The following is a 25582-nucleotide window of genomic DNA, read 5'->3' as shown; positions in this document are numbered from 1 at the left end:
GGTTTCTATATTCCTATATATTAAGTGATATTTTTGCCCTGTCTATTCACAGACTTTTTTTTTACTTAGATATTATAAGAGCTTTAGAGACAGCAAAATATTTGTTGTGGTTCACTATGCACCTGATTTCCCAGTTACATTAAGAAATATCTTCATCCTAGGGTGAATTTAAGGCTATGTCGGATGAGCCAGCCATATCAGACTAGACCCTACAATTTCTTCAGCTAGATTTACAGCAGCATCAGAATAAGCTTCACCACACCATGAGTAACTGGAAAATTAGTACCAAGCTTTATTTGCTTAATTATTAAAGTTGCCTTATGGTAACAAGCAAACTATATCAGTCGACCACACAGCTAATAATCAGTATCATGTGTACTTGCCAATATTGCCTTAAGTTGGTTATTGGTATAGGTGCCTCTTTGGCAGTATATCTATAATAGGGGGATTTAGGCGTGTTAAGTGGGGAGGGATCTCTAGTAATGAGGTAACTGAACTGTTTTGTGGTTCTCTAAACCAACAATAACTCAACACACTGTGAGGGCCCGCATACTGGGTTAGCAATGATGTCTTGAGCATTGTGTGAAAAGAGTGCTCCCTATGGGTGGGTAAAGACACTAATGCTGGGAAGGACTGGGGGCAGGAGGAGAAGAGGATGACAGAGAATGAGACGGCTGGATGGCATCACCGACTCGATGGACATGAGTTTGAGTGAACTCCGGGAGTTGGTGATGGACAGGGAGACCTGGTGTGCTGTGATTCATGGGGTCGCAAAGAGTTGGACACGACTGAGCAACTGAACTGAACTGAACTGATGGGTGGGTGTCTCTCTGAAACTCTCAATAGCTAATTTCTCTGTATTTTCTGAAATAGTTGAATCAGAAGAAGACAATGTATAAGAAGAAAAAAAAGCCACTTAAGTCGAGAAAACAGCGAAACAAACAGTATCAGAGAAATACTTTGATGCCAGAGTCAAAGTTGACTGAAGATGCCCCAGTAAGAAAGCCAACGTCTGCTGTCTGGTTAGAGTGTTCCACAGTGGGTGCAAGACAGAGTTGAGGCTTACTCTAAACCAGAAAGGGAATGGGAGATGGGACGGGGAGCCGTTTTCTATGTGGATTTCAGAGCTCTTACCTGGGTCCTCAAAAGCAAAAGCTTTTGAACTGTGTGTTGGAGAAGACTCTTGAGAGTCCCTTGAACTGCAAGGAGATCCAACCAGTCCATCCGAAAGGAAATCAGTCCTGAATATTCATTGGAAGGACTGATGCTGAAGCTGAAACCCCAATACTTTGGCTACCTGATGCAAAGAACCGACTCATTGGAAAAGACCCTGATGCTGGGAAAGATTGAGGGTGGGAGGAGAAGGGGACGACAAAGGATGAGATGGTTGGATGGTGTCACTGACTCAATGGACATGAGTTTGAGTAAACTCCGGGAGTTGGGATGGACAAGGAGGCCTGGCGTGCTTCAGTCCATGGGGTTGCAGAGAGTGGGACACGACTGACCTGGGTCCTCTGGACATCCCGGAGCATATTTCAGCTTGGCCCTTCCACTAGACTCTAGCACAGCAAGTCCAGGAGTCCACCAAGTCTGGATTTGCAAAGGAAGGAGGTAGTGATGGAAAAGTGGTGGCAAGAGCCAGTCCAGAGTGGCTGGATGGTGAGAGATCAGGCCTGGTGCAGGCCAAGGTCACTTGGGCACCTCCTTCCTCCCGGCCACACCCACACCACAACCCCTGCTCTCTAAAGATGAAAATGCCTTCAGAGGCAGGAGATTTGCTCTTTGGTGAATTGGGTCTGTTATGAGTAGATGAATTATAACAGAGCAACTGAAAACTGTTCTCTTTGCAATCCTTCTAGGAAAGGGCAGGATTTCCTTCTGCTCTGCAAAAACATCCTGCCTTTTTCAGAACTTCAGAGAATGCCAGTTCTTCAATGATGAAATATGAAAAACAAAGATTGAATAAGGTATGATTTTTGCCTGACTTTTTTTTTTAACTCACTCATAGAAAAGTTATTAAAACTTTTTTTGGTAATATGTCTAAAGTGTACAATGTGATTTTATACACACACGCACACAACACACATATACACATTGAGAAAGGATTGTCACCATTTAGTTCATTAACACATCCATCACCTCCAATATGACTTTTTTTCCTGAAAACTCTTAAGTTTGGGGCTGTCTGTTCTGTTCCGTTTTTAGTCTTTGTCACACAGTTGCTCTGATTTTTCCTGTTAGTGCCTCTCCCCCTCAGGGTGACGAATGCCATCGCCGCCGTCACCCTGACAGTGCAGCTGGGAGCAGGGGGACATTAGCATTGGTGGGACACTGACACTGCTTTGGATTGGACACCACTGAAGTCTGATAACACGCGTTGGTGAATTGTGATTTTTATACCCAAATCATAAGAGCAGGCTGCTGGACGCCCCATCCATCCATTCAACAAACTGTACGGTACAGCCGCTACCTACAGGCCATCTACTGAACACCGGGTGGGCAGCGTCGAACGAAACACCCTCCCTGCCTCAGGGACCCTGGAGTCTGCTGGGGGCTTTAACAAGTAAGCAGGAAGCTGAGGTCCAGAGTAGGTTGAGGTAGGAAACAGAAGAGACAGATCCAACCAACTTTTCAGTGCTTTGGAGCGTGGCTGTAAAATCCTCGATTCCTCTATGTATAAAAGTGGGTTTGGGTACGGTAGTAGCCAAACAGCGTGCCTGCGGCCTTCCCTGTGCAGAGTGCTGCCCCACGGGTGAGGATGATGGAATGAGGCCCCATAGCGTTACGACGCAGGGAGCAGAGTACGGCCATCTCCGCTCAGTATCGAGGGCCACTTGGCGCCCAGTGTGATAGCGGCAGGAGCGCACGCTGTGGAGGCTGCCTTCAGTTCCAATCCCAGCCCCCCTGTGTCATCTGGGAGTTTCTTAACCCCCCGGGGGCTCTGTTCCTGTATCTAAAATGCTGGGGTTGTAGTATCTACACCATGAGATTGTTGAGAATATTCTATGTGAAACCATGTGTGAAGTGCCCAGCACATAGTAGGCATTCAGTAAGAGTTTCCTTCTTTTCTTTGAATTGCTGTATTTGCATCCTGCCTCTCTTTCCAAAGTGAGAGGACCATGATGAATCAACACGCGTGAACAGAAAGCCCTCTGTGTGTTTCATGCAATCACACACATGTCCAAGTGGAAAAGTTAGTGAGAATATGTTCCTTTATTTTAGTCCCAGCTAAACGGAAGAGGCAAAAGCACCTCCGTGGACCCAGCAAATATGACCACCTTGATTTTGACTAAGAATGAAGACAGCATACAGGTATTTCACCTAATGTGCGTGTGTGTGTGTGCGTGTGTGAGTGTGTGTGCCCGCAGTTAATTGTATTTGTTTTTCAAATGTATTATATGATTCGGAGGGTGGTGATCCACAGTCCACACAGTATTGTCTCTGTGGATTTGTCCTGTTAAGGCGAACATCTCAGGCGGTTTGCCGCCTCAGGGTGCAAACACCTGACCAGCCCGGGGCACAGCCCACAAGGCACCTCAGGACTGAGGAAGCTCACCCAGGGCTGGACACTTGCCACGGCGAATTTCATTTTGTTTCAGTGAACATTTGTTAGGCCACTATTGTTTTGTAACTCCATGGCAACGCTTCCAGTAAAAAGTGACAGTGAATGCAGCGATCCTCAACCCAGGAGGTGGCAACTATGAACTGGGGTGCCACCGTCAGCTGTGAGGGGCGTCTCACAGCCAGTTACAGTGACCGTTCAGTGCAGAGGTGTGTGAATGATCCGCTTTTTTAAAAGAATAAGTTTGAATACATTCATATTTACCCCTGTAATAACACCTCTCCTGCCCATTTGTACCTGCATATTCTTTCCTTGTTGTTTAGTCACTCAGTTGTACCCAACTCTTTTGAGACCCCGTGGACTGTAGCCCTCGAGGCTCCTCTGTCCATGGGATTTCCCAGGTAAGAATACTGGAGTGGGTTGCTTTCTCCTTCTCCAGGGAATCTTTCTGACCCGGGGACCGAACCTGTGTCTCCTACATTGTCAGGTGGGTTCTTTACCACTAGGCCACCAGGGAAGCCCCTTTCTTCCTTAGAGGGGAGGAGAAAAAATAGAGAAACAGCTGGTAAACGGTGCTTTCAAATAGCCCTGGCTGTGTCTCTGGGAAAGTGCTGCTCACGTGTGTCCAGGTGTAGCAAAAATTGAGGACCACTGGATTACTGTAGTTAGATGGCGTTGGTGGTAAAGAATCTGCCTGCCAACGCAAGAGATATACGAGATGCGGGTTCGATCCCTGGGTCAGGAAGATCCCCTGGAGGAGGCCATGGCAACCCACACCAATATTCTTGCCTGGAGAATCCCATGGACAGAGGAGCCTGGCGGACTGGATATAAGTCCATAGGGTTGCAAAGAGTCAGACACAGCTGAAGTATGCACACGCTCAGAGGTACAGAATGGATGGTTTTCTCAAGATCAGATCCCTGCCGTCTTCTCAAGTCTGCTGCTTGGGGATTCTGAAAATGATGCTCTCATTTACACATCAGTATCTTATGAAGGTCCGACCATGTGGGGCCCTCTGATGGCTGCACAACATGAACCCTCCCTTAAGGCCATGATCCCCTAGGAGGGGTAACGAGGTCGATAGTCCAGCCACCATGATATCACGAACCAGAGCAGGGAGCAGAGAGGCGGGTAAAGTCAGCTCAGAGAGGCCCCTGTCCTGACGCGCTGGTCAGTGTGGACCGTCCCCTTTCCTCATGCAGCGTCCACCGCAAGGCGTCTATAGGTGGCGAGAGCCGTATCCCACCACGGAGGCGTGGATTCACGTGTCATTTAAACCCAGTAGAGTAGCTGACTGCCACCCAAGCCTTTACTTCTACTTCGTTTTTCTTTAAATTTCTAATGTTCCTGTAACAGAGATGTAGGCATTTAACTTCCATGGTATGTCAGAGAAGAGTTTAAAAACTCTGGGCAGTCTCCAGCCTTGTAAATCAAGTTCTCTTTCTTTGTGTAATGTTTCTAAACAGCTTATAAAATGCAATCCCTGAGCTTCTCGGAGCAATTAAGCTATTACCTGTGGACTTTTCTTTGGCCATCTCAGGGACTAGGGCAAATGCTTGATTCACCTCTGCCCTTTAACAATGTCAGCTACTTTGGTATTTGAGGAGAAATGCAACTACGTCTCACTAACTTCTTGTAACAGCAACCCCAATCCTAACTATAATTCTCAGAATTGCAGCACAAAGTGATTCAACTCTTCTATCTTGTTTGCACAGAAAGAGAAGCCTGGATTTACAGTATCTTGCAATCCAAAGAGAAGCACCAACCCCAGCCAAGAGCCACCTCCACCAGTGAAGCCAAGCTGGTCCAGGAATAGATATCCTGGCACAAAGGGAAGCCACAGGACCGCCGTGGCATACCCATCCTTGCACATATACACCTACCCGTAGAGTGCCTGGACCACGCCACACAGGCACATCCTTGCTGTGTTTTGGGCTAGGCACGTTTTGTAACGAAGGGATTTGTATGCTCAGGAACTCCATTCACCTGCTGTATTCTGTGTTGTGTGTCCATAGTGAACCACCCTCACCCCAGGAGCTTACACTGCATGCAGGATCTCAGGACGCATACCTCACGCCTTAAATTATTTTTTCATGAAGTGAAATTTTATTGTGATGTATCGAAAAGCTTCCCTTATCAAAAATTGAAGTGTGTGCTCATGAAACTATAACACAGATATATCTCAGTTTATATAGTCTCTCTAAAATTATATGCAAATAAGCTTTAAAAGAGCAGACTATTTTAAACGTACTCTGGGAGTTTGCTGTATTAAATAAAAAGTCTTGCATCAGAGCTTCCTAGTGACGAATGATCAGTCAGGCTGCAGTATATCAGGTTTGTTCAGGGTGAGGTGTTCCCAAACAGAGGAAAAAACTCGTGTTATTACCTGGAAGTCAGTGTTGCATATATTATGCTCAGCATGGTTATGTAAGTTTTTTAACCCATTGATTAAAATTCTTTCTCTCCTACAAGTTATTCCCTTTGATTGGTTAACTGCGTAATCTCATGTGAATAGATACTTTAGATTTTCTGTCCTCGGCAGGTACCAGGCCCCATCTGCCGACTTCAGCCTGTCATGTCAACGTGCTGGAGTCATGTTAAGAAGGGTTACTCCAGTTCATGCCAGGCTTCCTGTTTTGACTTTACCTGTTTCCTTTTATGTTGGGTTGAAAGTTTCCTAGTATGTTTTGTGTTATCACTTTTAAATCCTTTCAGCCACCACCACTACCTGGATGACTAGAGATTAGAACCACATGGCAACGTATTTTGTTAGAATCCCAGTGTCAGGGTCTTTTCTTTTTTTAATCAGTTGATTCTTACGTGATTTATTTATTTGTGTATTGTTGGCGGCACTGGGTCTCTGTGGCCGCGCGTGGGCTGTCCCCAGTTGCAGAGAGCCAGGGCTGCTCTCTAGTGGGGGCACATGGGCTTCTCACCGCGGGGGCTCCTCTTGCTGCGGAGCATGGGCTCTAGGGTGCGCAGACTCAGTAGCTGTGGCACTTGGGCGTCTCGAGACGCATGGAAACTTCCCAGACCAGGGATCAAACCCACGTCCCCTGCATTGGCAGGTGGATTCTTAACCACTGGACCACCAGGGAAGGCCAGGCGACTTTATTTTGAGAACCGTTCTAGGTTTACAGAGAAATTGAAGATTTTAGTACCGAGAGTTCCCATATACTGCCCACCTCCCCGAAACCCCTCACACACACTGTGTGTTTTTAGGGGGAATATCTGCCCTTGCTTTTTACATAGGAGTTTACAAATGGCCTTCTTCTAGTCCACACCTTACCCCCTGAAACTGTCAACTAGTCAACATTCTATCTAGAAATCACCAAAAACCCCACTTTTTGTTCCGAAAAGGATATCGTTAAAGGACAAGTCCCAAAACAAACGGCTCAGGGAAAACCTTGTTTGAAAGCTGTTCAGAAACACTTGTTTTTGTTCCAAATAATTTTATTTGTAACAAAATTAACTTTAAAAATTACTTTTAAAAAACTCTAAAAATTGGAGGAAATTAACTTTAAAAATTAATTTCTAGATGACTGTACACATGGACATCACCAGATGGTCAATACTGAAATCAGATTGCTTATATTCTTTACAGCCAAAGATGGGGAATCTCTATATAAACAGCAAAAACAAGACCAGGAGCTGACTGTGGCTCAGATCATGAACTCCTTATTGCCAAATTCAGACTTAAATTGAAAAAAGTAGGGAAAGCCAGTAGACCATTCCAAGTATGACCTAAATCAAATCTCTTACAATTATACTGTGGAAATGACAAATAAATTCAAGGGATTAGGTCTAATAGACAGAGTGCCTGAAGAACAATGGACAGAGGTTCATGACATTGTACATGAGGCAGTGATCAAGACCACCCCAAGAAAAAGAAATGCAAAAAGGCAAAATGGTTGTCCAAGGAGGCCTTACAAATAGCTGAGGAAAGAAGAGAAGCTGAAGGCAAAGGAAAAAAGGAGAGATACACCATCTGAATGCAGAGTTCCAAAGAATAGCAAGGAGAGATAAGAAAGCCTTCCTCAGTGATCAATGCAAAGAAATAGAGGAAAACAAGAGAATGGAAAACACTAGAGATCTCTTCAAGAAAATCAAGAGATCGAAAGGGAACATTTCATGCGAAGATGGGAACAGCAAAGGGCACAAATGGTAGGGACCTACCAGAAGCAGAAGATATTAAGAAGAGGCGGCAAGAATACACAGAAGAACTGTACAAAAAAGATCCTCATGACCCAGATAACCACGATGGTGTGATCACTCACCTAGAGTCAGACATCCTGGAACGAGAAGTCAAGTGGGCCTTAGGAAGCATCACTATGAACAAAGCTAGTGGAGGTGATAGACTTCCAGTTAAACTTATTTCAAATCCTAAAAGATGATGCTGTGAAAGGGCTGCACTCAATATGCCAGCAAATTTGGAAAACTCAGCAGTGGCCTCGGGACTGGAAAAGGTCAGTTTTCATTCCAATCCCAAAGAAAGGCAATGCCAAAGAATGTTCAAACTACTGCACAATTGTACCCATCTCACACGCTAGCAAAGTCATGCTCAAAATTCTCCAAGCCAGCCTTCAACAGTGTGTGAATCATGAACTTCCAAATGTTCAAGCTGGATTTAGAAAAGGCAGAGGAACCAGAGATCAAATTTGCCAACATCCATTGGATCATCAAAAAAAAAAAGGGTTCCAGCAAAATATCTGCTTTATTGACTACACCAAAGCCTTTGACTGTGTGGATTACAACAAACCGTGGAAAATTCTTCAAGAGATGGGAATACCAGACCACCTGACCTGCCTCTTGAGAAATCTGTATGCAGGTCAAGAAGCAACAGTTAGAACTGCACATGAAACAACAGACCGGTTCCAAATTGGGAAAGGAATATGTCAAGGCTGTATATTGTCACCCTGCTTATTTAACTTCTATGCAGAGTACATCATGAAAAATGCCAGGCTGGATGAAGCACAAGCTGGAATCAAGATTGCTGGGAGAAATATCAATAAACTCAGATACTCAGATGACACCACCCTATGGCAGAAAGCAAAGAACTAAAAGAGCCTCTTGATGAAAGTGAAAGAGAAGAGTGAAAAAGTTAGCTTAAAACTCAACATTCAGAAAACTAAGATCATGGCATCTGGTCCCATCATGTCATGGCAAATAGATGGGGAAACAATGGAAACAGTGAGAGACTTGATTTTTTTCGACTCCCAAATCACTGCAGATGGTGACTGCAGCCATGAAATTAAAAGACACTTGCTCCTTGGAAGAAAAGCTGTGACCCAACCTAGACAGCATATTAAAAAGCAGTGACATTACTTTGCCAACAAATGTCCATCTAGTCAAGGCTATGGTTTTTCCATTAGTCATGTATGGATGTGAGAGTTGGACTATAAAGAAAGCTGAGCCCTGAAGAATTGATGCTTTTGAACTGTGGTGTTGGAGAAGACTCTTGAGAGTCCCGTGGACAGCAGGGAGATCAAACCAGGCCATCCTGAAGGAAATCAGTCCTGAATATTCATTGGAAGGACTGACGCTGAAGCTGAAGCTCCAATACTTTGGACACCTGATGCGCGGAACTGACTCATTGGAAAAGACCCTGATGCTAGGAAAGGTTGAAGGCAGGAGAAGGGCATGACAGAAGATGAGATGTTTGAATGGCATCACCAACTAGATGGAGATGAGTTTGGGCAAGCTCTGGGAGTTGGTGATGGACAGGGAAGCCTGTCTATCTGCAGCATGTACATTCCCTGTGGGGCATGCTGGTGTGCTACAGTCCATGGAGTTGCAAAGAGTCGGACATGACTAAGCAACTGACCTGAACTGACTGAATTTTAGAAAAGCACCCCTGTATGATATTTTTGGAATAAAAAGTCAGAATACATGATCAGATTTTTAGAAGTGCTTTTTGAGAGTGAAAAGTTTCCTAAGAGCTGTGGTTTGGCTGCTAAGATACCAAAGGAGCAAAAAAGAGAGAATCCATGTAGTCCAGGCACAATCTCCACATCCAATAATTGTGAAAAGACACTGGCAATTCAGTGCTGGACCCCGCCCAGCCCACAGTCAGCTCCGGAAAGGAAAAGCTACTTGTTTTCTTTAGAAAAGATGGGCAAATCTTCCTGCTTAGATTAAGAAAAAGTGCCCCACAGGGAATGTACATGCTGCAGCAGCTAAGCCACCACCATGCCTGTCATTTCTCCTCCTGCTTTTGATAGGAAGCTGGGAGAGATGACCCTGGGAAGAAAGTGTGAAATGACAAACAGATAATTAATTCTGTGTGACTATGATAAGTCTCAGGGTGCAGGAGAAACAGCACAAAGCATCTTGACCTCTAAGAGTGAACCTTGAGAATGAAATGAGAGAAGTCGAAAAATAGCGTTTTAGTTGGGTCAGAGAACAAGATCGACTTTACTGAACATAAAGGAATGATCCTCCAATTAAAAAAAGAAAAGGAGAAACAAAAAGCCTACGCTGGACAGTTATAAACAAAGGTGAAGGTATGGGGAAATAATAATGCGCTTTATGCTTGGTTTTCTTTTTAGTTATTTCATGCTTTTTGAGTAAACTTTTTCTTTATAAACTGAGTGCATAGTCAGTAAAAGTGTTTTTAAGATTTAGAATGGATTTCAGGTGAACAGGCTTTCTTTAGAAGCCTCACTTTTTGGGCCATGTGGTCACAGCTGAGCTCCTGTCACCATCTGATGGCAGCATACCCCTTTCTGTTTTTGAGACGTGACAACATTGGTAGAAGTCTCATGAGGTAAGCTGATCGTGGTAACCATTACTCTTCAGAAGTTTCTTGATGGACCACTTAAACACTGCAAGTCTGTATAGGCATAAGAGTTTCCTCGAAAGCAAGAAGTCTAGGTGTTTTTCCCATTTGCCATTTTTAAAGTACAAGTACTAAGGGATTCCCTAGTGGCTCAGTGGTTAGGACTTGGAGTTTTCACTGCTAGGGTCCCAAGTGCGAATCCTCATGGGGGAACTGTGATCCTGCAAGCCGTGTGGTGTGGCCCAAATAAAGTGCGAGAATTTGAGAAATCTGGCACCCAGCCACTCTGAAACTACCCTTGCTCACTGGTTTAACGATGTTGTCACCAAATGTTTTATTTTTTGGCTGTGGAGCATGTGGAATCTTAGTTCCCTAACCAGGGGTTGAACCCATGCCCTCTGCAGTGGAAGCACAGAGTCTTAACCCCTGGAGCACCAGGGAAGTCCCTACGGTCACCAGATTGGATCCCAGCTGTTGACAAAAACTGTCACACGAAAGACTCTGCTTTGCGGAAATAGAACTGCTAACTTCTGGTTTTCCAGGCTGCTCTCAGACCAGCTCAGTGTTAATTACCTAGAATAGCAGCGATGTTCCCAGAGCACAGAGACTTGGTGGCACCTGCCCAGGATGGCTTGGAAGCTGCAAAGCCTATTCTGTCCCTTGTAAACAACAAAGATAAATCTGTGTGGCCTGGCTCGGCTTCACTGAACTGCATCCCACCAGTGACACCTCTGTCCATTCCTAGTGGAATCTTCCTGGGGAAGATGAGCTCATCTCTGAAAGCCTCCCGAGGTCTGACAACGTTACCCCTTCTCCTCACCTCGATGCGATCTGATCAGCTCAAAAGAAGCTTGGAATTTATTTTCCCCTTTCAGTGTGTTTCACCTTGACTCTGTGCAGCTGAGTCGCGTGGTCTCTGAGAAGCAAGGTTTCTTGTGAAATGATATTCAGGAAGGCAGTATTGAATTAGTACGTTTATAGACAAAGCCCTACTGACAAAGTGTGCACCGCGTGTCCGACTAATTCTTGCTTAGGAAGGGTCAAAAGAAAGGAAGACCCTTCAGAATATAGAAGGAAATAGTGCTCCATGAAAATTCCAGCTTCCTGTTGGCACTCCTCCCCCAAGTCATCGTCTCTTCCCCCAGACTCTTTGGTCAGAAAGAATGCAGGGGACAGGGGCCAAGGAGCCACAGAGAGGGCAGTGTTGTGTCAGACTCCACTCCTCTGCTCCACGCCCAGCTGGGAAAAGACCAGTGAACCCAAACAAGCCCGCCAGTAAGACATTCTGCTGTAGCTCGAGAACGCCGTCACGGGTTAGAGAGAGCCACTAACTGGAATGTCGGATACCTGGGTTTGAGTCCCACCCAGGCTCGGGGCTGAGGGAGTGCAGTTGCTTAACAGCAGCTCTGAACCTTCATTCTCTGCCTTGAAAAGTGAAGTGACGGTCCAAGTGAAATGATCCCTAAGGTCCCTTCATTTTTCACAAAATCACGATGGTTTGAATACTTCTCCCAGCTGTTGATCAGGGATTGCAGTAAGGTGCCTGAAACAACATCCCTCTTTGGCCTGGGCCAGCTAGACCCTCTCTCACGGCCTCTGGTCCTTGGGGAAACAAAGATACTTTGGTTGCTCTAAGTAGATCCCCTCCCATCCTGTCCCCACCAAGCCATGTCTCCCACAAGTCCCCTGAGCCATTGGACTTGGTGACCAGAAGTCAGTAAACACCTTCTCAGCTGAGCTCCAGCTCCAGCCACTCCCCTTCCTCTCTCTCTCTGACCCAGAGCCCAGGGTGCATTACGTCAACCACTCTCTTGCCAGTGCTCCAGACTCCTCGCCCTCCATCCTTCTGGCGGTTCCCCAGCTTTGGATCCTTCCAGCCCCCCCTGCCCCCACTGACCATCTGTCTCCTCTACTCCCACACCCAGGCTGCCAAAATGGCTGCAGCAAAACCAGCGTCAAGTGCACCGGGGCCCCTGCTCGTGTGTCTCCTCCAGCCTCGGAAGTGTAGCCTCTGCTTCTGAAACCGAAGAGCTCCTTCCCTTCCTCCTCCATGGCTATTTCACACCTCCTCCCTTTCCTCAAGTGCCCTGCCCCCTTCCAGCAAACAATCTTTTTTTAAAGTAATTTTTGTTTAATTTTATTTATTTGACCGCGCTGGGTCTCCGCTGCTTTGCAGGCTGTCCTCCAGCTGCAGAGAGCAGGGGCTCCTCTCTAGTTGCAGCGCGCGGTCTTATGGAAGTGGGTTCTCTTGTGGAGCACAGGCTCTAGGGTGCTCGGGCTTAGTTGCTCTGCAGCCTGTGGGAGCTTCCCAGATCAGGGATCCCACTCGTTTCTCCTGCATTAGCAGGCAGATTCCGTACTATTTAGCCACCAGGGAAGCCCCATGGCAAACAATCTTGTTAGAAATGGTTTAGAAGCTAAGTGCTGGTGGGCTGGGGATAGGGAGAAAACTGCTAAGGAATTGTGAACCCTTTGTGCAGGTTTGTCTATGTACTCGTACTGGCAAAATGGTTCTGAAACTGTGTTTGATATATTATGTGATTGGGCAAATCAATAAATGTGTTGATGCTTTAAGAGCCAGAGTGTTTACTCTGGAAGAAGAAACACAAATATTTAACAGAAGGAAACAAACCGATTAAAAAAAAACCTTCTGGAAATGGATTGGAATTGGAGATATCAGTGTGCATTCATGATTTCTAAAATATGTATGGACTCACTGGAAAAGACTCTGATGCTGGGAGGGATTGGGGGCGGGAGGAGACGGGGACGACAGAGAATGAGATGGCTGGATGGCATCACTGACTCAATGGACATGAGTTTGAGTGAACTCCGGGAGTTGGTGATGGACAGGACACTGCAAGTCTGTATAGGCATAAGACTGTGTGCTGTGATTCATGGGGTTGCAAAGAGTCGGACACAACTGAGCGACTGAACTGATGTATATTCACAAGTATATATATTCAGCTGTGTCTGCTAGGAAGGAGGGTCTAAAACCAAACACCTCATTAGCAATAAGCATATTTTGCACGGAGATTTGTTCTTCCATACCATTTTGCACTTAAAGGAATCAGGGTTCATTAGAGAAATGGCTGCTTCCAGGGGCTGCTGCTGCTGCTGCTGCTAAGTCGCTTCAGTCGTGTCCGACTCTGTGCGACCCCATAGATAGCAGCCCACCAGGCTCCCCCGTCCCTGGGGTTCTCCAGGCAAGAACACTGGAGTGGGTTGCCATTTCCTTCTCTAGGGGCTAGTACATTGCAAATATGAGATGAGCAGTCTGGAACATTTTGTTATGCCAAAACGTAAGAAAGCACTTAAAAAATTAGTAATATTAGGAAGCATTTCACAAGAGAAAGGAGCCAGCTTGAAGAGGCTGCCACCAGCCAAATCTGGGATATTAGGTGGTGGTAGTGGTGGTGTTCAGTCAGTAAGTCGTGTCAACTCTGCAATCCCATGGACTGCAGCATGCTAGGCTTCCCTGTCCTTCACTGTCTCCCAGAGTTTGCTCAAATTCGTGGCCATTGAATCAGTGATGCTATCTAACCATCTCATCCTCTGCTGCCCTCTTCTCCTTTTGCCCCCAATCTTTCCCAGCATCACGGTTTTATCCAATGAGTCAGCTCTTCACATCAGGTGGCTAAAGTATTGGAGCTTCAACTTTAGCATCAGTCCTTCCAATGAATATCCTTTAGGATTGACTAGCTGGATCTCCTTGCAGTCCAAGGGACTCTCAAGAGTCTTTTCAGCCCCACAATTTGAAAACATCAATTCTTTGGCACTCAAGACTTCTTTATGGTCCAACTCTCCATCCATAGCTTTGACTATAAGGACCTTTGTTGACAAAATGATATGTTTTTTAATATGCTGTCTAGGTTTGTCATAGCTTTTCTTCCAAAGAACAAGAGTCTTAATTTAATGGCTGCATTCACTGTCTGCAGTGATTTTGGAGCCCAAGAAAAGACAGTCTGTCACTGTTTTCACTTTTTTTCCCCATCTATTTGCCATGAAGTGATGGGACCAGATGCCATGATCTTAGGTTTTTTGAATGTTGAGGTTTTAAGCCAGCTTTTTCACTCTCCTCTTTCACCCTCATCAAGAGGCTCTTTAGTTCTTCACTTTCTGCCATTAGAGTGGTTTCATCTGCATATCGGAGGTTGTTAATATTTCTCCCAGCAATCTTGATTCCAGTTCAAGATTCACCCAGCCTGGCATTTCACTTGATGTGCTCTGCATATAAGCTAAATAAATAGGGTGACAATATACTACCTTGGCATACTCCTTTTGAAATCTTGAACCAATCCAAAGGTTCTAACTTGCTTCTTGACCTGCATGCAGGTTTCTCAGGAGGCAGGTAGAGTGGTCTGGTATTCCCATCTCTTTAAGAATTTTCCACAGTTTGTTGTATGGGATATTAGGTACCAAAATGATTAAGGACATTTATAAATAATAACCCATTAGAAAAATCAGGAATCAATGATTTCATATTAATGAAAAAGGGAGAGAGGGAGAAGAGAAAGAAAGTATTGGGTTGCCAAAAAGTTTGCTCAAGTTTTTCCATATCTTATGGGAAAACCCGAATGAGCTTTTTGACCAACCCAACAGAACGAATGGTGAGAGTGAGCCAGTGAGCGCAGACGGGGCGCTGGAGACGGGGCCGACGCCTCACAAGCACCACGGTGAGGGTCAGGCAGGAGTCATCAACGGAAGCTACATTTAGAAGGAAATACAGGAGGATACACGCATGGGTTCAAGGTGTCTCCACTGTTAACTCTGGTCTCCCATCCAAGCTTTGGCAGAGCCGCCAAGATGAGCACATTACAAGGCTGTCTGATCGCGTTGGTCCCCTCGCAGGGGCCCATCTCTGACAGGGCCCTTCTGCCCCCTCAGGCTCCCTGTGATTCTCTAGGAACATTAACCGCCCCTCCCAGATCCCTGCATACCACCCCCTCACCTCATCACTTAGCAAACACCTGTCACCTTTCAAGACCAAGTCAAACAGTAACTGACCCTGCGAAATTGTTTGATGCTATTTCGCGGGCAGAACTTGCCAGTCCTTCCTTCACCTGGAGGCTCTGACCTCTGCACCTGAAACACTTCACTGTACCAATTTGTTTACTCAGCTGCCTTTCCCAACTACAATGATTTCAACCACAGCCCACAGGAAGAAAAACAAATTTCAAACAAAACAGTTGTTACTTCATACAATCAGTCTAGATGTCAGGCAGCTCCAGGAGTGCTTAATTTATTTAGCAGCTCACTAGCACCATCAAAGATCCAGGCATTACCATCTTCCATCTGTCACCTTTGATGCCAACTTTGTTCTCAAGTTAACTCTGCCCTATAGTTGTATGGCTATAGCAAATCCAGGCAAACCACCAGATCCAAAAACACCTAGTGAAAGAACCTCTGTTTCTGGATGTCTTTTTCTTTAAAAAAATTTTATTTACCTACTTATTTTTGGCTGTATTAGCTGAGTGACAAATAATTGATGCTTTTGAACTGTGGTGCTGGAGAAGACTCCAAGAGTCCCTTGGACTGCAAGGAGATCCAACCAGTCCATCCTAAAAGAAATCAGTCCTGAATATTCATTGGAAGGACTGATGCGGAAGCTGAAACTCCAATACTTTGGCCACCTGATGCGAAGAACTGACTCATTGGAAAAGACCCTGATGCTGGGAAAGATTGAGGGCAGGAGGAGAAGGGGACGACAGAGAATGAGATGGTTGGACGGCATCACCGACTCGATGGACATGAGTTTGAGTAAGCTCTGGGGAGTTGGTGATGGACAGGGAGGCCTGGTGTGCTGCTGTCCATGGGGTCGCAAAGAGTCAGACATGACTGAGCGGCTGAACTGAACTGAACTGAGCTCCTGTTGCTGTGAGCGGGCTTTCTCTAGTTGTGGCGCACGGGCTCTAGGGTGTGGACTCAGTAGCTGTGGTGTGCAGGGCTGAGTTGCCTCATAGCGTGTGGAGTCTTCTTAGCCCAGGGATTGAAACTAGGTCCCCTGCATTGGCAGGCAGATCCTTAACCACTGGATCACCGGGGAAGTCCTAAAGTAACCATTTTACTTTGGACTGATTTTTAATTTACAGAAAAGCCCCAGCTGTAGAGCTCCCTACACCCCCCACGCGGTTTCAGTTTCCCCTCGCGCTACCGCCCATCACAGCCAACAAAGCACCGCTGCGTTGCTATGGCCTGAACTCCAGACTGCACTGGAATTTCACCAGTTTTCCCTTTAATGTCCTTTTTCTATTCCAGGATACAGTCCAGACATTACAGTGCTTTTCCCTGTCCTATCTCCACAGTCTGTGACCCTTTTCCAGTCTTTCCTTATTTTTCATGATTTTGACAGTTTTGAAGAATACCAGTTAGGTGTTTTGTAGAATGATTCCCCCAGTTGGTCTAGTCTAAAGATTTTCTTATAATTTGATTGGGGTGATGGACAGGGAGGCCTGGCGTGCTGTGATTCATGGGGTTGCAAAGAGTCGGACACGACTGAGCAACTGAACTGAACTGATGGGTTTTTGGCTTCCCTGGTAGCTCAGCTGGTAAAGAATCCACCTGCAATGCAGGAGATCCTGGTTTGATTCCTGGGTCCAGAAGATTCCCTGGAGAAGGGATAGCCTACCCACTCCAGTATTCTTGGACTTCCCCGGTGGCCCAGCTGGTAAAGAATCCACATGCAGTACAGGAGACCTGGGTTCTATCCCTGGGGTAGGAAGATCCCCTGGAGAAGGGAAAGGCTACCCACTCCAGTATTCTGGTCTGGAGAATTCTGTGGACTATACAGTCCACAGGGTCGCAGACAGTCGGACAGGACTGAGAGACTTTCACTTTCAGGGGTTTTTAGAAAGAATGCCATAGAGGCGAAGTGCCCTTCTCATCATGTTAGGTCAGGAACACTTGCTGCCCACATGACATCAGTGGTGATGGCTGAGAAAGCCTTCCCAAAAGCCTTGGAGAGGATTGCCTTTCATGCCTTTTTTTAAGAAAAAGGTTTATTCATTGGGCTGCTGCAGGCGTTAGTTGCAGCATGTGGGATCTTCACTGTGGCCTGTGGGATCTAGTTCCCCGAGCAGGGATCAAACCCTGGCCTCCTGCATTGGGAGCGCAGAGGCTCAGCCACTGGATCACGAGGGTAGTCCCCTTCATGCCTTTTATTACTGTAAAAATATATATAGGTTTATTACAGAAAATTAAGGAATCAGTTAAGCAATATTAAGGAAATAAAAACACAATATCGCTGTCACCCAGAGATGATCATAGTTAACAAATTATTTTTAATCTTTTCAAATCTTTTGTAAAAATGGTTTTCTGTTAAATAAGATCATATTCTACACACTGCTTTATCACCTACTTTCAAAATATAGCCTTAAATTATTTTTAAAAAGATATAATTCAATCTACCAGTATTAAAAAATCTGCATAGTGAGATCACACCTTCTCTCAGAAAAATTAATGACAACAACAAAAGTAAGACTTGCCTTAGTGAGGTTATTGAAATTCAAGGTGAAAGTAAGGCATCCAGGCAGAAATATTAAAATTTTAATATGCATTTATTATAAACATATATTTTTTCCATACTCCTTTTTTGAAAAATCTATTACAAAATAAACTTGAGTCAACCAAGACATGAATAGAGACAACTTCACCGAAAGAACTCGTAGAGAATATAAAAGCCATTTTATTTTATTCTAGTCTTTAAAAAATGTAAATGACTTTTATTATAAAATGGAATGAAAATATTATAAACCTAGCAATATGTTTTTGGCCAAACGGCTTGTGGAATCTTAGTCCCCCGACCAGGACTGAACCTGTGCCCCCAGGAGTGAAAGTGCAGAATCCTAACTACTGGACTGTCAGGGAATTCCCAAACCTGGAGGAGCCTGGTAGGCTGCAGTCCCTGGGGTCGCTGGGGGTCGGCCGAGACTGAGCGACTTCGCTTTCACTTTTTACTTTCACGCGTTGGAGAGGGAGGTGGCGACCCACTCCAGTGTTCTTGCCTGGAGAATCCCAGGGACGGGGGAGCCTGGTGGGCTTCCGTCTGTGGGGTCACACAGAGTCGGACACGACTGAGGTGACGCAGCAGCAGCAGCAGCAGCAGCAATATGTTAATTATATTTCTAATAATAGTTGAGAGAGAAGGAGGAGTAAAGGTGCAAAGTACTGTGATGATGCTGATTCATAGAAAGAAATGTAAAGTTGATAAGTGGTAAGTATGTTTAAAGATATAAATATGAACACTATGGGTACTCTGTGTGAACACTGTGAAATGCAAGAATACAGTTGTGTGGGACCTGGAAGGAAGGGAGGTGATGGAGATGGGGAAGGGAAAACAATGAGTATAAATTTGTTTCATATGCATACAACAGAACCTTTCAAATATACCTATGCACACTCAAAAAGAAATAGTTCATATAGTAAAAGTTTATTTTGACACTATCCACAAAAGCCTATTTTTAAAGTTGTAAACACTTTTTTAATATTAAAAAAATTATAAAACATAATAATATAACTATGACCAAAAGTATCTGTCATATCAAGAAATGTAAATTGACCAAATTTGTCTATTAAAAGAAAATTTCAATCCGTGAATTTGATCTGCCATTCAGCTATCAAAAAGTCCTCTCAAGCAAATCTTTTGTCAAAAAAGAGTCAACACCAAAATTTCTAACTACTGAAGGACGTATTAGAATATGTAAGCTAAAGCAGGGTTCGAAAGGAAATTGACACTTCAATTCTTAGTAATGAGCACGAAAGGGCAACAGTGAATGGCGTGAGGGTAACAAAGAGCAGTGGGCAGAATGCTAAAGGTCTGCGTGGCACTTCCCTGGCGGTTCAGTCGCTAAGACTCTGTGCTTCCATTCCAGGTGGCACAGGTTTGATCCCGGGTAGAAGGAACCAAGATCCCACATGCCATGTGGCCCAAAGTAAAAGTCTCCCCCAAGATCCCCATCTTCTGCTTATTTAATCAAACACTAATCTAGGTACTGCTATAAAAGGGTTTTGCAGATGGAATTAAGGTTATTAATCAGTTGACATTAAAATAGGGAGATTATTCTGGATTATCCAGGTAGGTCAAGTATAATCACATGAAATCTTAAATTAGAAGAGGAAAACAGAAGACTTCATCAGAGAGGTGGGGTAGAATAAGACAGAGAAGAGATTAGTAGAAAGTAGAAGTGTTAGTCACTCAGGTGTCCGACTCTTTGCAACCCCATCAACTGCAGCCCCACAGGCTCCTCTGTCCATGGAATTCTCCAGGTAAGAATACTGGAGTGGGTTGCCGTTCCCTTCTCCAGGGAATTGTCCAGACTCAGGGATGGAACCCAAGTCTCCTGCACTGCAGGCAAATTCTTTACCATCTGAGCCACCAGGGAAGCCCTAGCAGACAGGAGACCAGAGATTTTTGAAGGATGAGAAAGACTGGATCCATCATTGCCAGTTTATGAAGATGAAGTCAGGGAATGTTAGCAATCTCCAGACGCTGAGACAAACCCTTGGACAACAGCGAACAAGGAAATGTGAACCTCAGTCCTGTGACCATGCAGAACTGAATTTGAATTCTGCCAACAACCTGAATGAGCCTGGAAGTAACTTCTCCCCGAGAGCTTCTAGATAAGCACCCGGTGGGTCAGTGACTTGATTTCAACCTTGTGGGACCCAGAGCTGATGTCCGCCACTCCTACTGGACTGCTGACCTGCAGAAGTGTCAGATAATAAACTGAATTGTTTAAGCCACCAAATCGGTGGCAATTCATTATGGTAGCAATAGACAGTGAATACAGCATCTAACGGAAGGAATTAGAACAACTAAATGAAGTCAAAGAAAGCAGGTGGAAGGAATTACTGCAGTCAGTAACAGACATAAGTAATTGGGAGGCCAACGGAAAGCAGTCAATGTGTCAGAGCTGGTTGAACTGTAACGAACCTCACAACCTGGCAGGGAGTTCAGCGCGTTTCCTCAGTTTCATGAACCTTACTGCACCAGTGGCCAAGGACGGGCAAAACTGTAAAGGACAAAATGCATATTCTTAAAGAAGAAAAGCCTTCATAAAACAGGCAAGCTTGCTCTAAAAATAGCCATGTTGGTAATCTCTAAAGTAAGCCTAACTAGTAGGTAGGCTGCTTAAACAGTTTTTCTCTCTTTGCTGAGAGAAGAACTGTAAGTGCCACTCACTCGGCTATATGGTCTTCTGTCTTTCTGAGCTGTGAGTATGGGCTCTGATTCTAGCAAGTTGATTTAACCCTCTTCTTTCTAACTTTTCTGTCTCCTGTATTAAAACTTTTGTTTTTGGACTTCCCTGGTGATCCGGTGGCTGAGACTCACACTCCCAATGCAGGGGCCCAGGTTCAATCCCTAGTCAGAGAACTAGGTCCCACGTGCCCCAACTGACGCCTGGTGCAGCCAAATAAACAAACATTTCTAAAATTTTTGTTTTGTATTTATCTGCCAGTCTCAAGAGCTTTCATTTACCCTCACTGAGATTTTCCGAGAGTATACTGATCATTTGGGAGAAAAAAGGGGCAATGAAAGAGTTAAAATGTTGGAAAACCTAATCAGGAAAAAAAAAAAGAGAGCGCATATAAAGACACCAAAGAAACAATGATTCCAATGGGAAATAACCACAGATTCAGCATATACTAAGAAGAAATCATACACAAATGGACTTATATGTGAAACAGAAACAGACTCGCTGACATAGAGAACAGACTTGTGGTTGCCAGGGTGGGGCAGAGTCAGGAAGGGCTGGATTGGGAGTTAGGGAACAACAGATGCAAAATATTACATTTAGGATGGATAAACAAGATCCTATTGTATAGCACAGGGAACTATATTCAATATCCGATAATAAACCATAATGGAAAAGAATATGAAAAAGAAGTTATAGGAACTGAAAAAAAAAGAATCATAAGAGGCTATTTTGCTTAGCTCTATGTGATTGAATTTGAAAACATGGACGAAATAATTTTCTAGACAATACAAATTATCAAAAGAGATGGAAAATTAGAACAAAGTACTTTAAAAGAAATAAGGAATGTTGTCAGAAAGCAATCCCCCCCCCAAAAAAATAGCACCAAGTCCAGACAGTTTCATAGGGTTACTCTACCACAACTTTAAGAATTATTATTTTAAATGTTGTCGAGGATTAAAGAGGAATGTGTGCTGTGTGTGTGCTTAGTCGTTCAGCCGTGTCCAACTCTTTTTTGACCCCATGGACTGTAGCCCACCAGGTTCTTTTCTCCGTGGGGATTCTCCAGGCAAGAATACTGGAGTGGGTTGCCATGCCCTCCTCCAGGGGATCCTCCCAATTCAGGGATCGAACCCAGGTCTACCTGAACTGCAGGCAGATTCTTTACTGACTGAGCCACAAGGGAAGCCCTAAAAAAGAATATCTTCTTTAAAAAAAAATACTGTATTGTATAACACTGATGCCAAATGACAATACCAGCACACACAAAGAAAGTTACGACCAGCCACACTTTTGAGTATCAATCGTGTCAAATTCTAAAAGCCCAAAGAAAATATTATCAGATTGAATCTAAGAGAATTTAAAAGAATAACACACCTTAGACTAGGCCAGGATTTCTCAACAGCACTCCTGCTGTGTCCAGATATTGCCAGATATCCCCCAGGGGACAAAATCACTCCTTGTTGAGAATCACTGGTCCCTGCCAACAACTGGGTCAGCAGGTGGCAGATGACCCACTTCTGCCCTGTGATTTATGAGCAGTCTACCAGGGGAGGAAAAGTTTTCTTTCTCCAAAAAGAGAGACATAGAAAAAGACCCCCCTACCCTTGTCTTTCTCTGACTGTGTTAGTGCTGGAGACAGTGCAAGATGAGCTTCAGGGAGAGGACGGCTCCTCTTTGAAGCGGGAGGAGCAGGGCTGGAAAGCCAGCCTGCAGGTGAGGGTGCTCTTGGGAAAGAAGCAGGACCACATCTCTGCTGTCCCGTTCACCCCTCTTATAAGCCCAGGACTCGTCTTCTGCCAAAGTCCTACGACTCAAGAGATCTTCACCTGCACGGAATACTGGAGCTCCTCAGCCTCCTGATTTTGTCAGATGGGGGAACTCAAGCTTGGCAAGGGGCATGAACCCAAGGTCGTAAAGCAAGTGTTATTAATAAGTTCAGCACTTCTGGGTTTCTGACTCCTAGCCATGTGGGCTTCCCATCTACTGTCTGTTCCCCATTGAAAAGCCAACAGAGAGAAATCCCTGGTGATCCAGTGGGAAGGAAACTGACACACTCATTGTCTAGTAAAATCTAGAGGTTTCCACTGTAATAATTATTGCAGTGAATACTTCCTGAGTACCTATGTGCCTGGCACTGAGAATGGAGCAGTGAACAAAAAAGACAAAATCCCTGCCCTCCTAGAATAGCTCATATTTTAGTATTTTGTGGGAGGGCACAAACTTTAAAATTAATTATATAATTCTTTAGAAGGTGATAAAGGCTAGAAAAATAAAGAAGAGAGGGGAAATAGGGAAATGCCAGGTAGCTTTTGAAATTTATCACAGTGAGCCACTGGAGGAGGGCTTATCCACCCCAACTACAGCACAAAGTGTTTAAATGACTTACCCAAGATTGTCAACTAGCTAAGTGGAAGAATCAGATTTGGAAAATGGGAAAAAAGGTACAGGAGTTCTGATCTCTCTCAAACTGCCTTCCACCCCAGGAGTCTTTTATCTGGCAAGTCCCCGAATCTTTCTCTGGGTTCCATCATTGTTACAGATCTCTCAGCAGCTTTTGACATTACTCACTTCCTTTCTTTTCCAAACCTTTGACTTCAGTGACTCTTTTCTGTCCTAACCCTTTCCCAATTATCTCTGCCTCTTTTCCCTTTTTCCTCTCATCACCTGAATACGGGTCACCAAATATGGTCACCATATTGAACTGTATTGGGAACACCTTTTATTTACTTATTTTATTTATCTTACTTTTTGGCTGCACCCTCCGGCATGTGGGATCTTAGTTCCCGACCAGGGATTGAACCTTGCACCCCTTGCATTGGAAGGGTGGGGTCTTAAGCACTGAACCCCGGGGCAAGTCCAGCACCACTCATTTGAATCACAGTCCTTGAGAATGGCACGCTCTGGAGCCGTACAGTGCACAGCTTGGGGAGCTGTATACGGCAGCCCTATACTTTTGCACTTCCCTTATCTATGCCACTGACTTTAGTTCCCTCTCAACCGGTTCTTCCCGAAATTTCATGGGCAGCTTCTACCCTACACCATTGGAGAACGTGGTGCAGCAGCCTGCAACACCCCAACTCAACCACATGCTCTTGCAAGAGTCTCTGTACCTCCTAGAGCCCACAGACATCATTAAGGCAAACATGCATTCTGGGCACCACTAATGCACAAATCCATGAATAAAGAGTCCACTCAATGCGGGGAGGGGCAAAGTAGGGGTAGGGGACTAAGAGGTACAAACTTTTATGATTAAAATAAGTGAACTATAAGTATATATTGTACCACACAGGGAATATAGCCAATATTTTATAATATTGGGCTGGCCAAAAACCTTGGCCAGCCCAATAACTATTTATACAAATAAAGTATGAAAGTGAAAAGTGAAAGTTGCTCAGTCATGCCCAACTCTTTGCGACCCCATGGACTGTAGCCTGCCAGGCTCCTCTGTCCATGGATTTCTCCAGGCAAGAACACTGGAGTGGGTTGCCATTCCCTTCTCCAGGGGATCTTCCCAAGCCAGGGATCGCACCCATGTCTCCCACATTGCAGGGAGATTCCTTACCAGCTGAGCTACCAGGGAAACCAGAAAGTACAACCTTTAATAGTTGTGAATCGCTAGGTTGTACACTTGTAACATATAATTTTGTACATCAACTACACTTCAAAAAAATCAGAAAAAAAAGTCCTCTTGCTAAATGGTCTCTATGGTTAGACATCAAACATCCTCTGGTTAGACAGTGCTGTTAGACATTAATCATTTTGATGTCGAAACAGTTTCTGGATTTAATTAGAATCAACTTGTGTGTTATAACTCAAAAAGTTACAATTTGATATTATACTTTCATGTGCCAAGTTGTGTAGGCATATCATTTCACTCAATTCTCACAACAACGGAATGAAGTAGATAGTACTATACTCATTTTTCTAAGGTTCAAAGACATCGTGTGATCAGCCTAAGGTCACACGGTTAATAATTGGTAGAGGTGAAATTTGGACCATAGATTTCCAAGTCCATTCTCCCTCCCACTCTGTAAACTGCCTCCCTAGCACTGTGCTGAGTACAGAACAATATTAATTAAAACTAACATTTGGATTTCAATATACAGTTTTTAAAAATCTTATCCTATGCACAATTTCATTTAAGGCTCCATAATAATCCTGAGAGGCAGGTAGTAGTTTTAGATTTAGATACAAAAACTGAAAATAGAAGATGAAATGACTTTTGAATCATTTTGATGCAAAGGAGAGCCAGGACTGAAATACGAGTCTCCTCTTCTTTCGTGCACCAGGTTCTAAGTGTTGTTTGATTTAGAAAGTATGAGCTGGGACTGAAAGGTCGAGGACAATGCTTTTTTTAAATTTTTGCCCCTAATAACCTGTGGCCTGGTAGTCACTTTAGTAATTGTTTGTTTATGCAATAAGTATTTACTGAGCATCTCATATGTGTCCTGCACTGGCTAGACAAGGATCAAAAACTGTCCTGGCTCCTGAACTCACTGGTGGTTTATATTCTGGTGGAGGAGATTAAAAGATAAATTCCAGATAATTCTAAGTAAGGAGATCCAACCAGTCCATTCTAAAGGAGATCAATCCTGGGTGTTCATTGGAAGGACTGATGCTAAAGCTGAAACTCCAATACTTTGGCCACCTCATGCGATGAGTTGACTCACTGGTAAAGACTCTGATGCTGGGAGTGATTGGGGATGGGAGGAGACGGGGACGACAGAGAATGAGACGGCTGGATGGCATCACTGACTCGATGGACATGAGTTTGAGTGAACTCCGGGAGTAGGTGATGGACAGGGAGGCCTGGCGTGCTGTGATTCATGGGGTCTCAAAGAGTCGGACACGACTGAGCGACTGAACTGAAATGAACTGAACTGAACAAAACGCTGTGGTAAGAATAAAGGGGGGAGGTGTAAATTTAAATACAGGTCAGAGAAGATGTTTCCGAGAAGCTAACCTTGAATGAATGAGTTCATGAATAACAACCCCCTGATGGGTTCATTATTCAAACTCATCTAGGTTTTGCTGGTCATTAGATTATTT

The 25582-nt window shown here is 44.5% G+C and overlaps 1 protein-coding gene across 4 annotated transcripts in view; it reads left to right on the top strand.

The window, feature by feature from the left end:
* The window catches only part of LOC129554835 (mitochondrial carrier homolog 2), a 72868-nt gene that overhangs the window by 25590 nt on the left and 21696 nt on the right, over nucleotides 1-25582 (top strand). For 3 of the 4 annotated variants that reach the window (XM_055424115.2, XM_055424117.2, XM_055424114.2), the window contains 4 exons: nucleotides 874-996; nucleotides 1860-1967; nucleotides 3223-3312; nucleotides 5278-6356. In XM_055424115.2, coding sequence (XP_055280090.2) covers nucleotides 874-996; nucleotides 1860-1967; nucleotides 3223-3312; nucleotides 5278-5451 — 495 coding nt within the window. In that variant the 3' untranslated portion in view covers nucleotides 5452-6356. Of the gene's footprint in view, nucleotides 1-873; nucleotides 997-1859; nucleotides 1968-3222; nucleotides 3313-5277; nucleotides 6357-25582 lie in introns of those variants that run through there. The other variant, XM_088843334.1, reaches the window with a different exon arrangement.

Source organism: Moschus berezovskii, chromosome 14 (genome assembly GCF_049115385.1).
Source record: "Moschus berezovskii isolate FMDL1 chromosome 14, NW_MosBer_1.0, whole genome shotgun sequence".
Taxonomy (NCBI): Eukaryota; Metazoa; Chordata; class Mammalia; order Artiodactyla; family Moschidae; genus Moschus; species Moschus berezovskii.
This window is presented reverse-complemented; position numbering and strand designations above follow the sequence as displayed.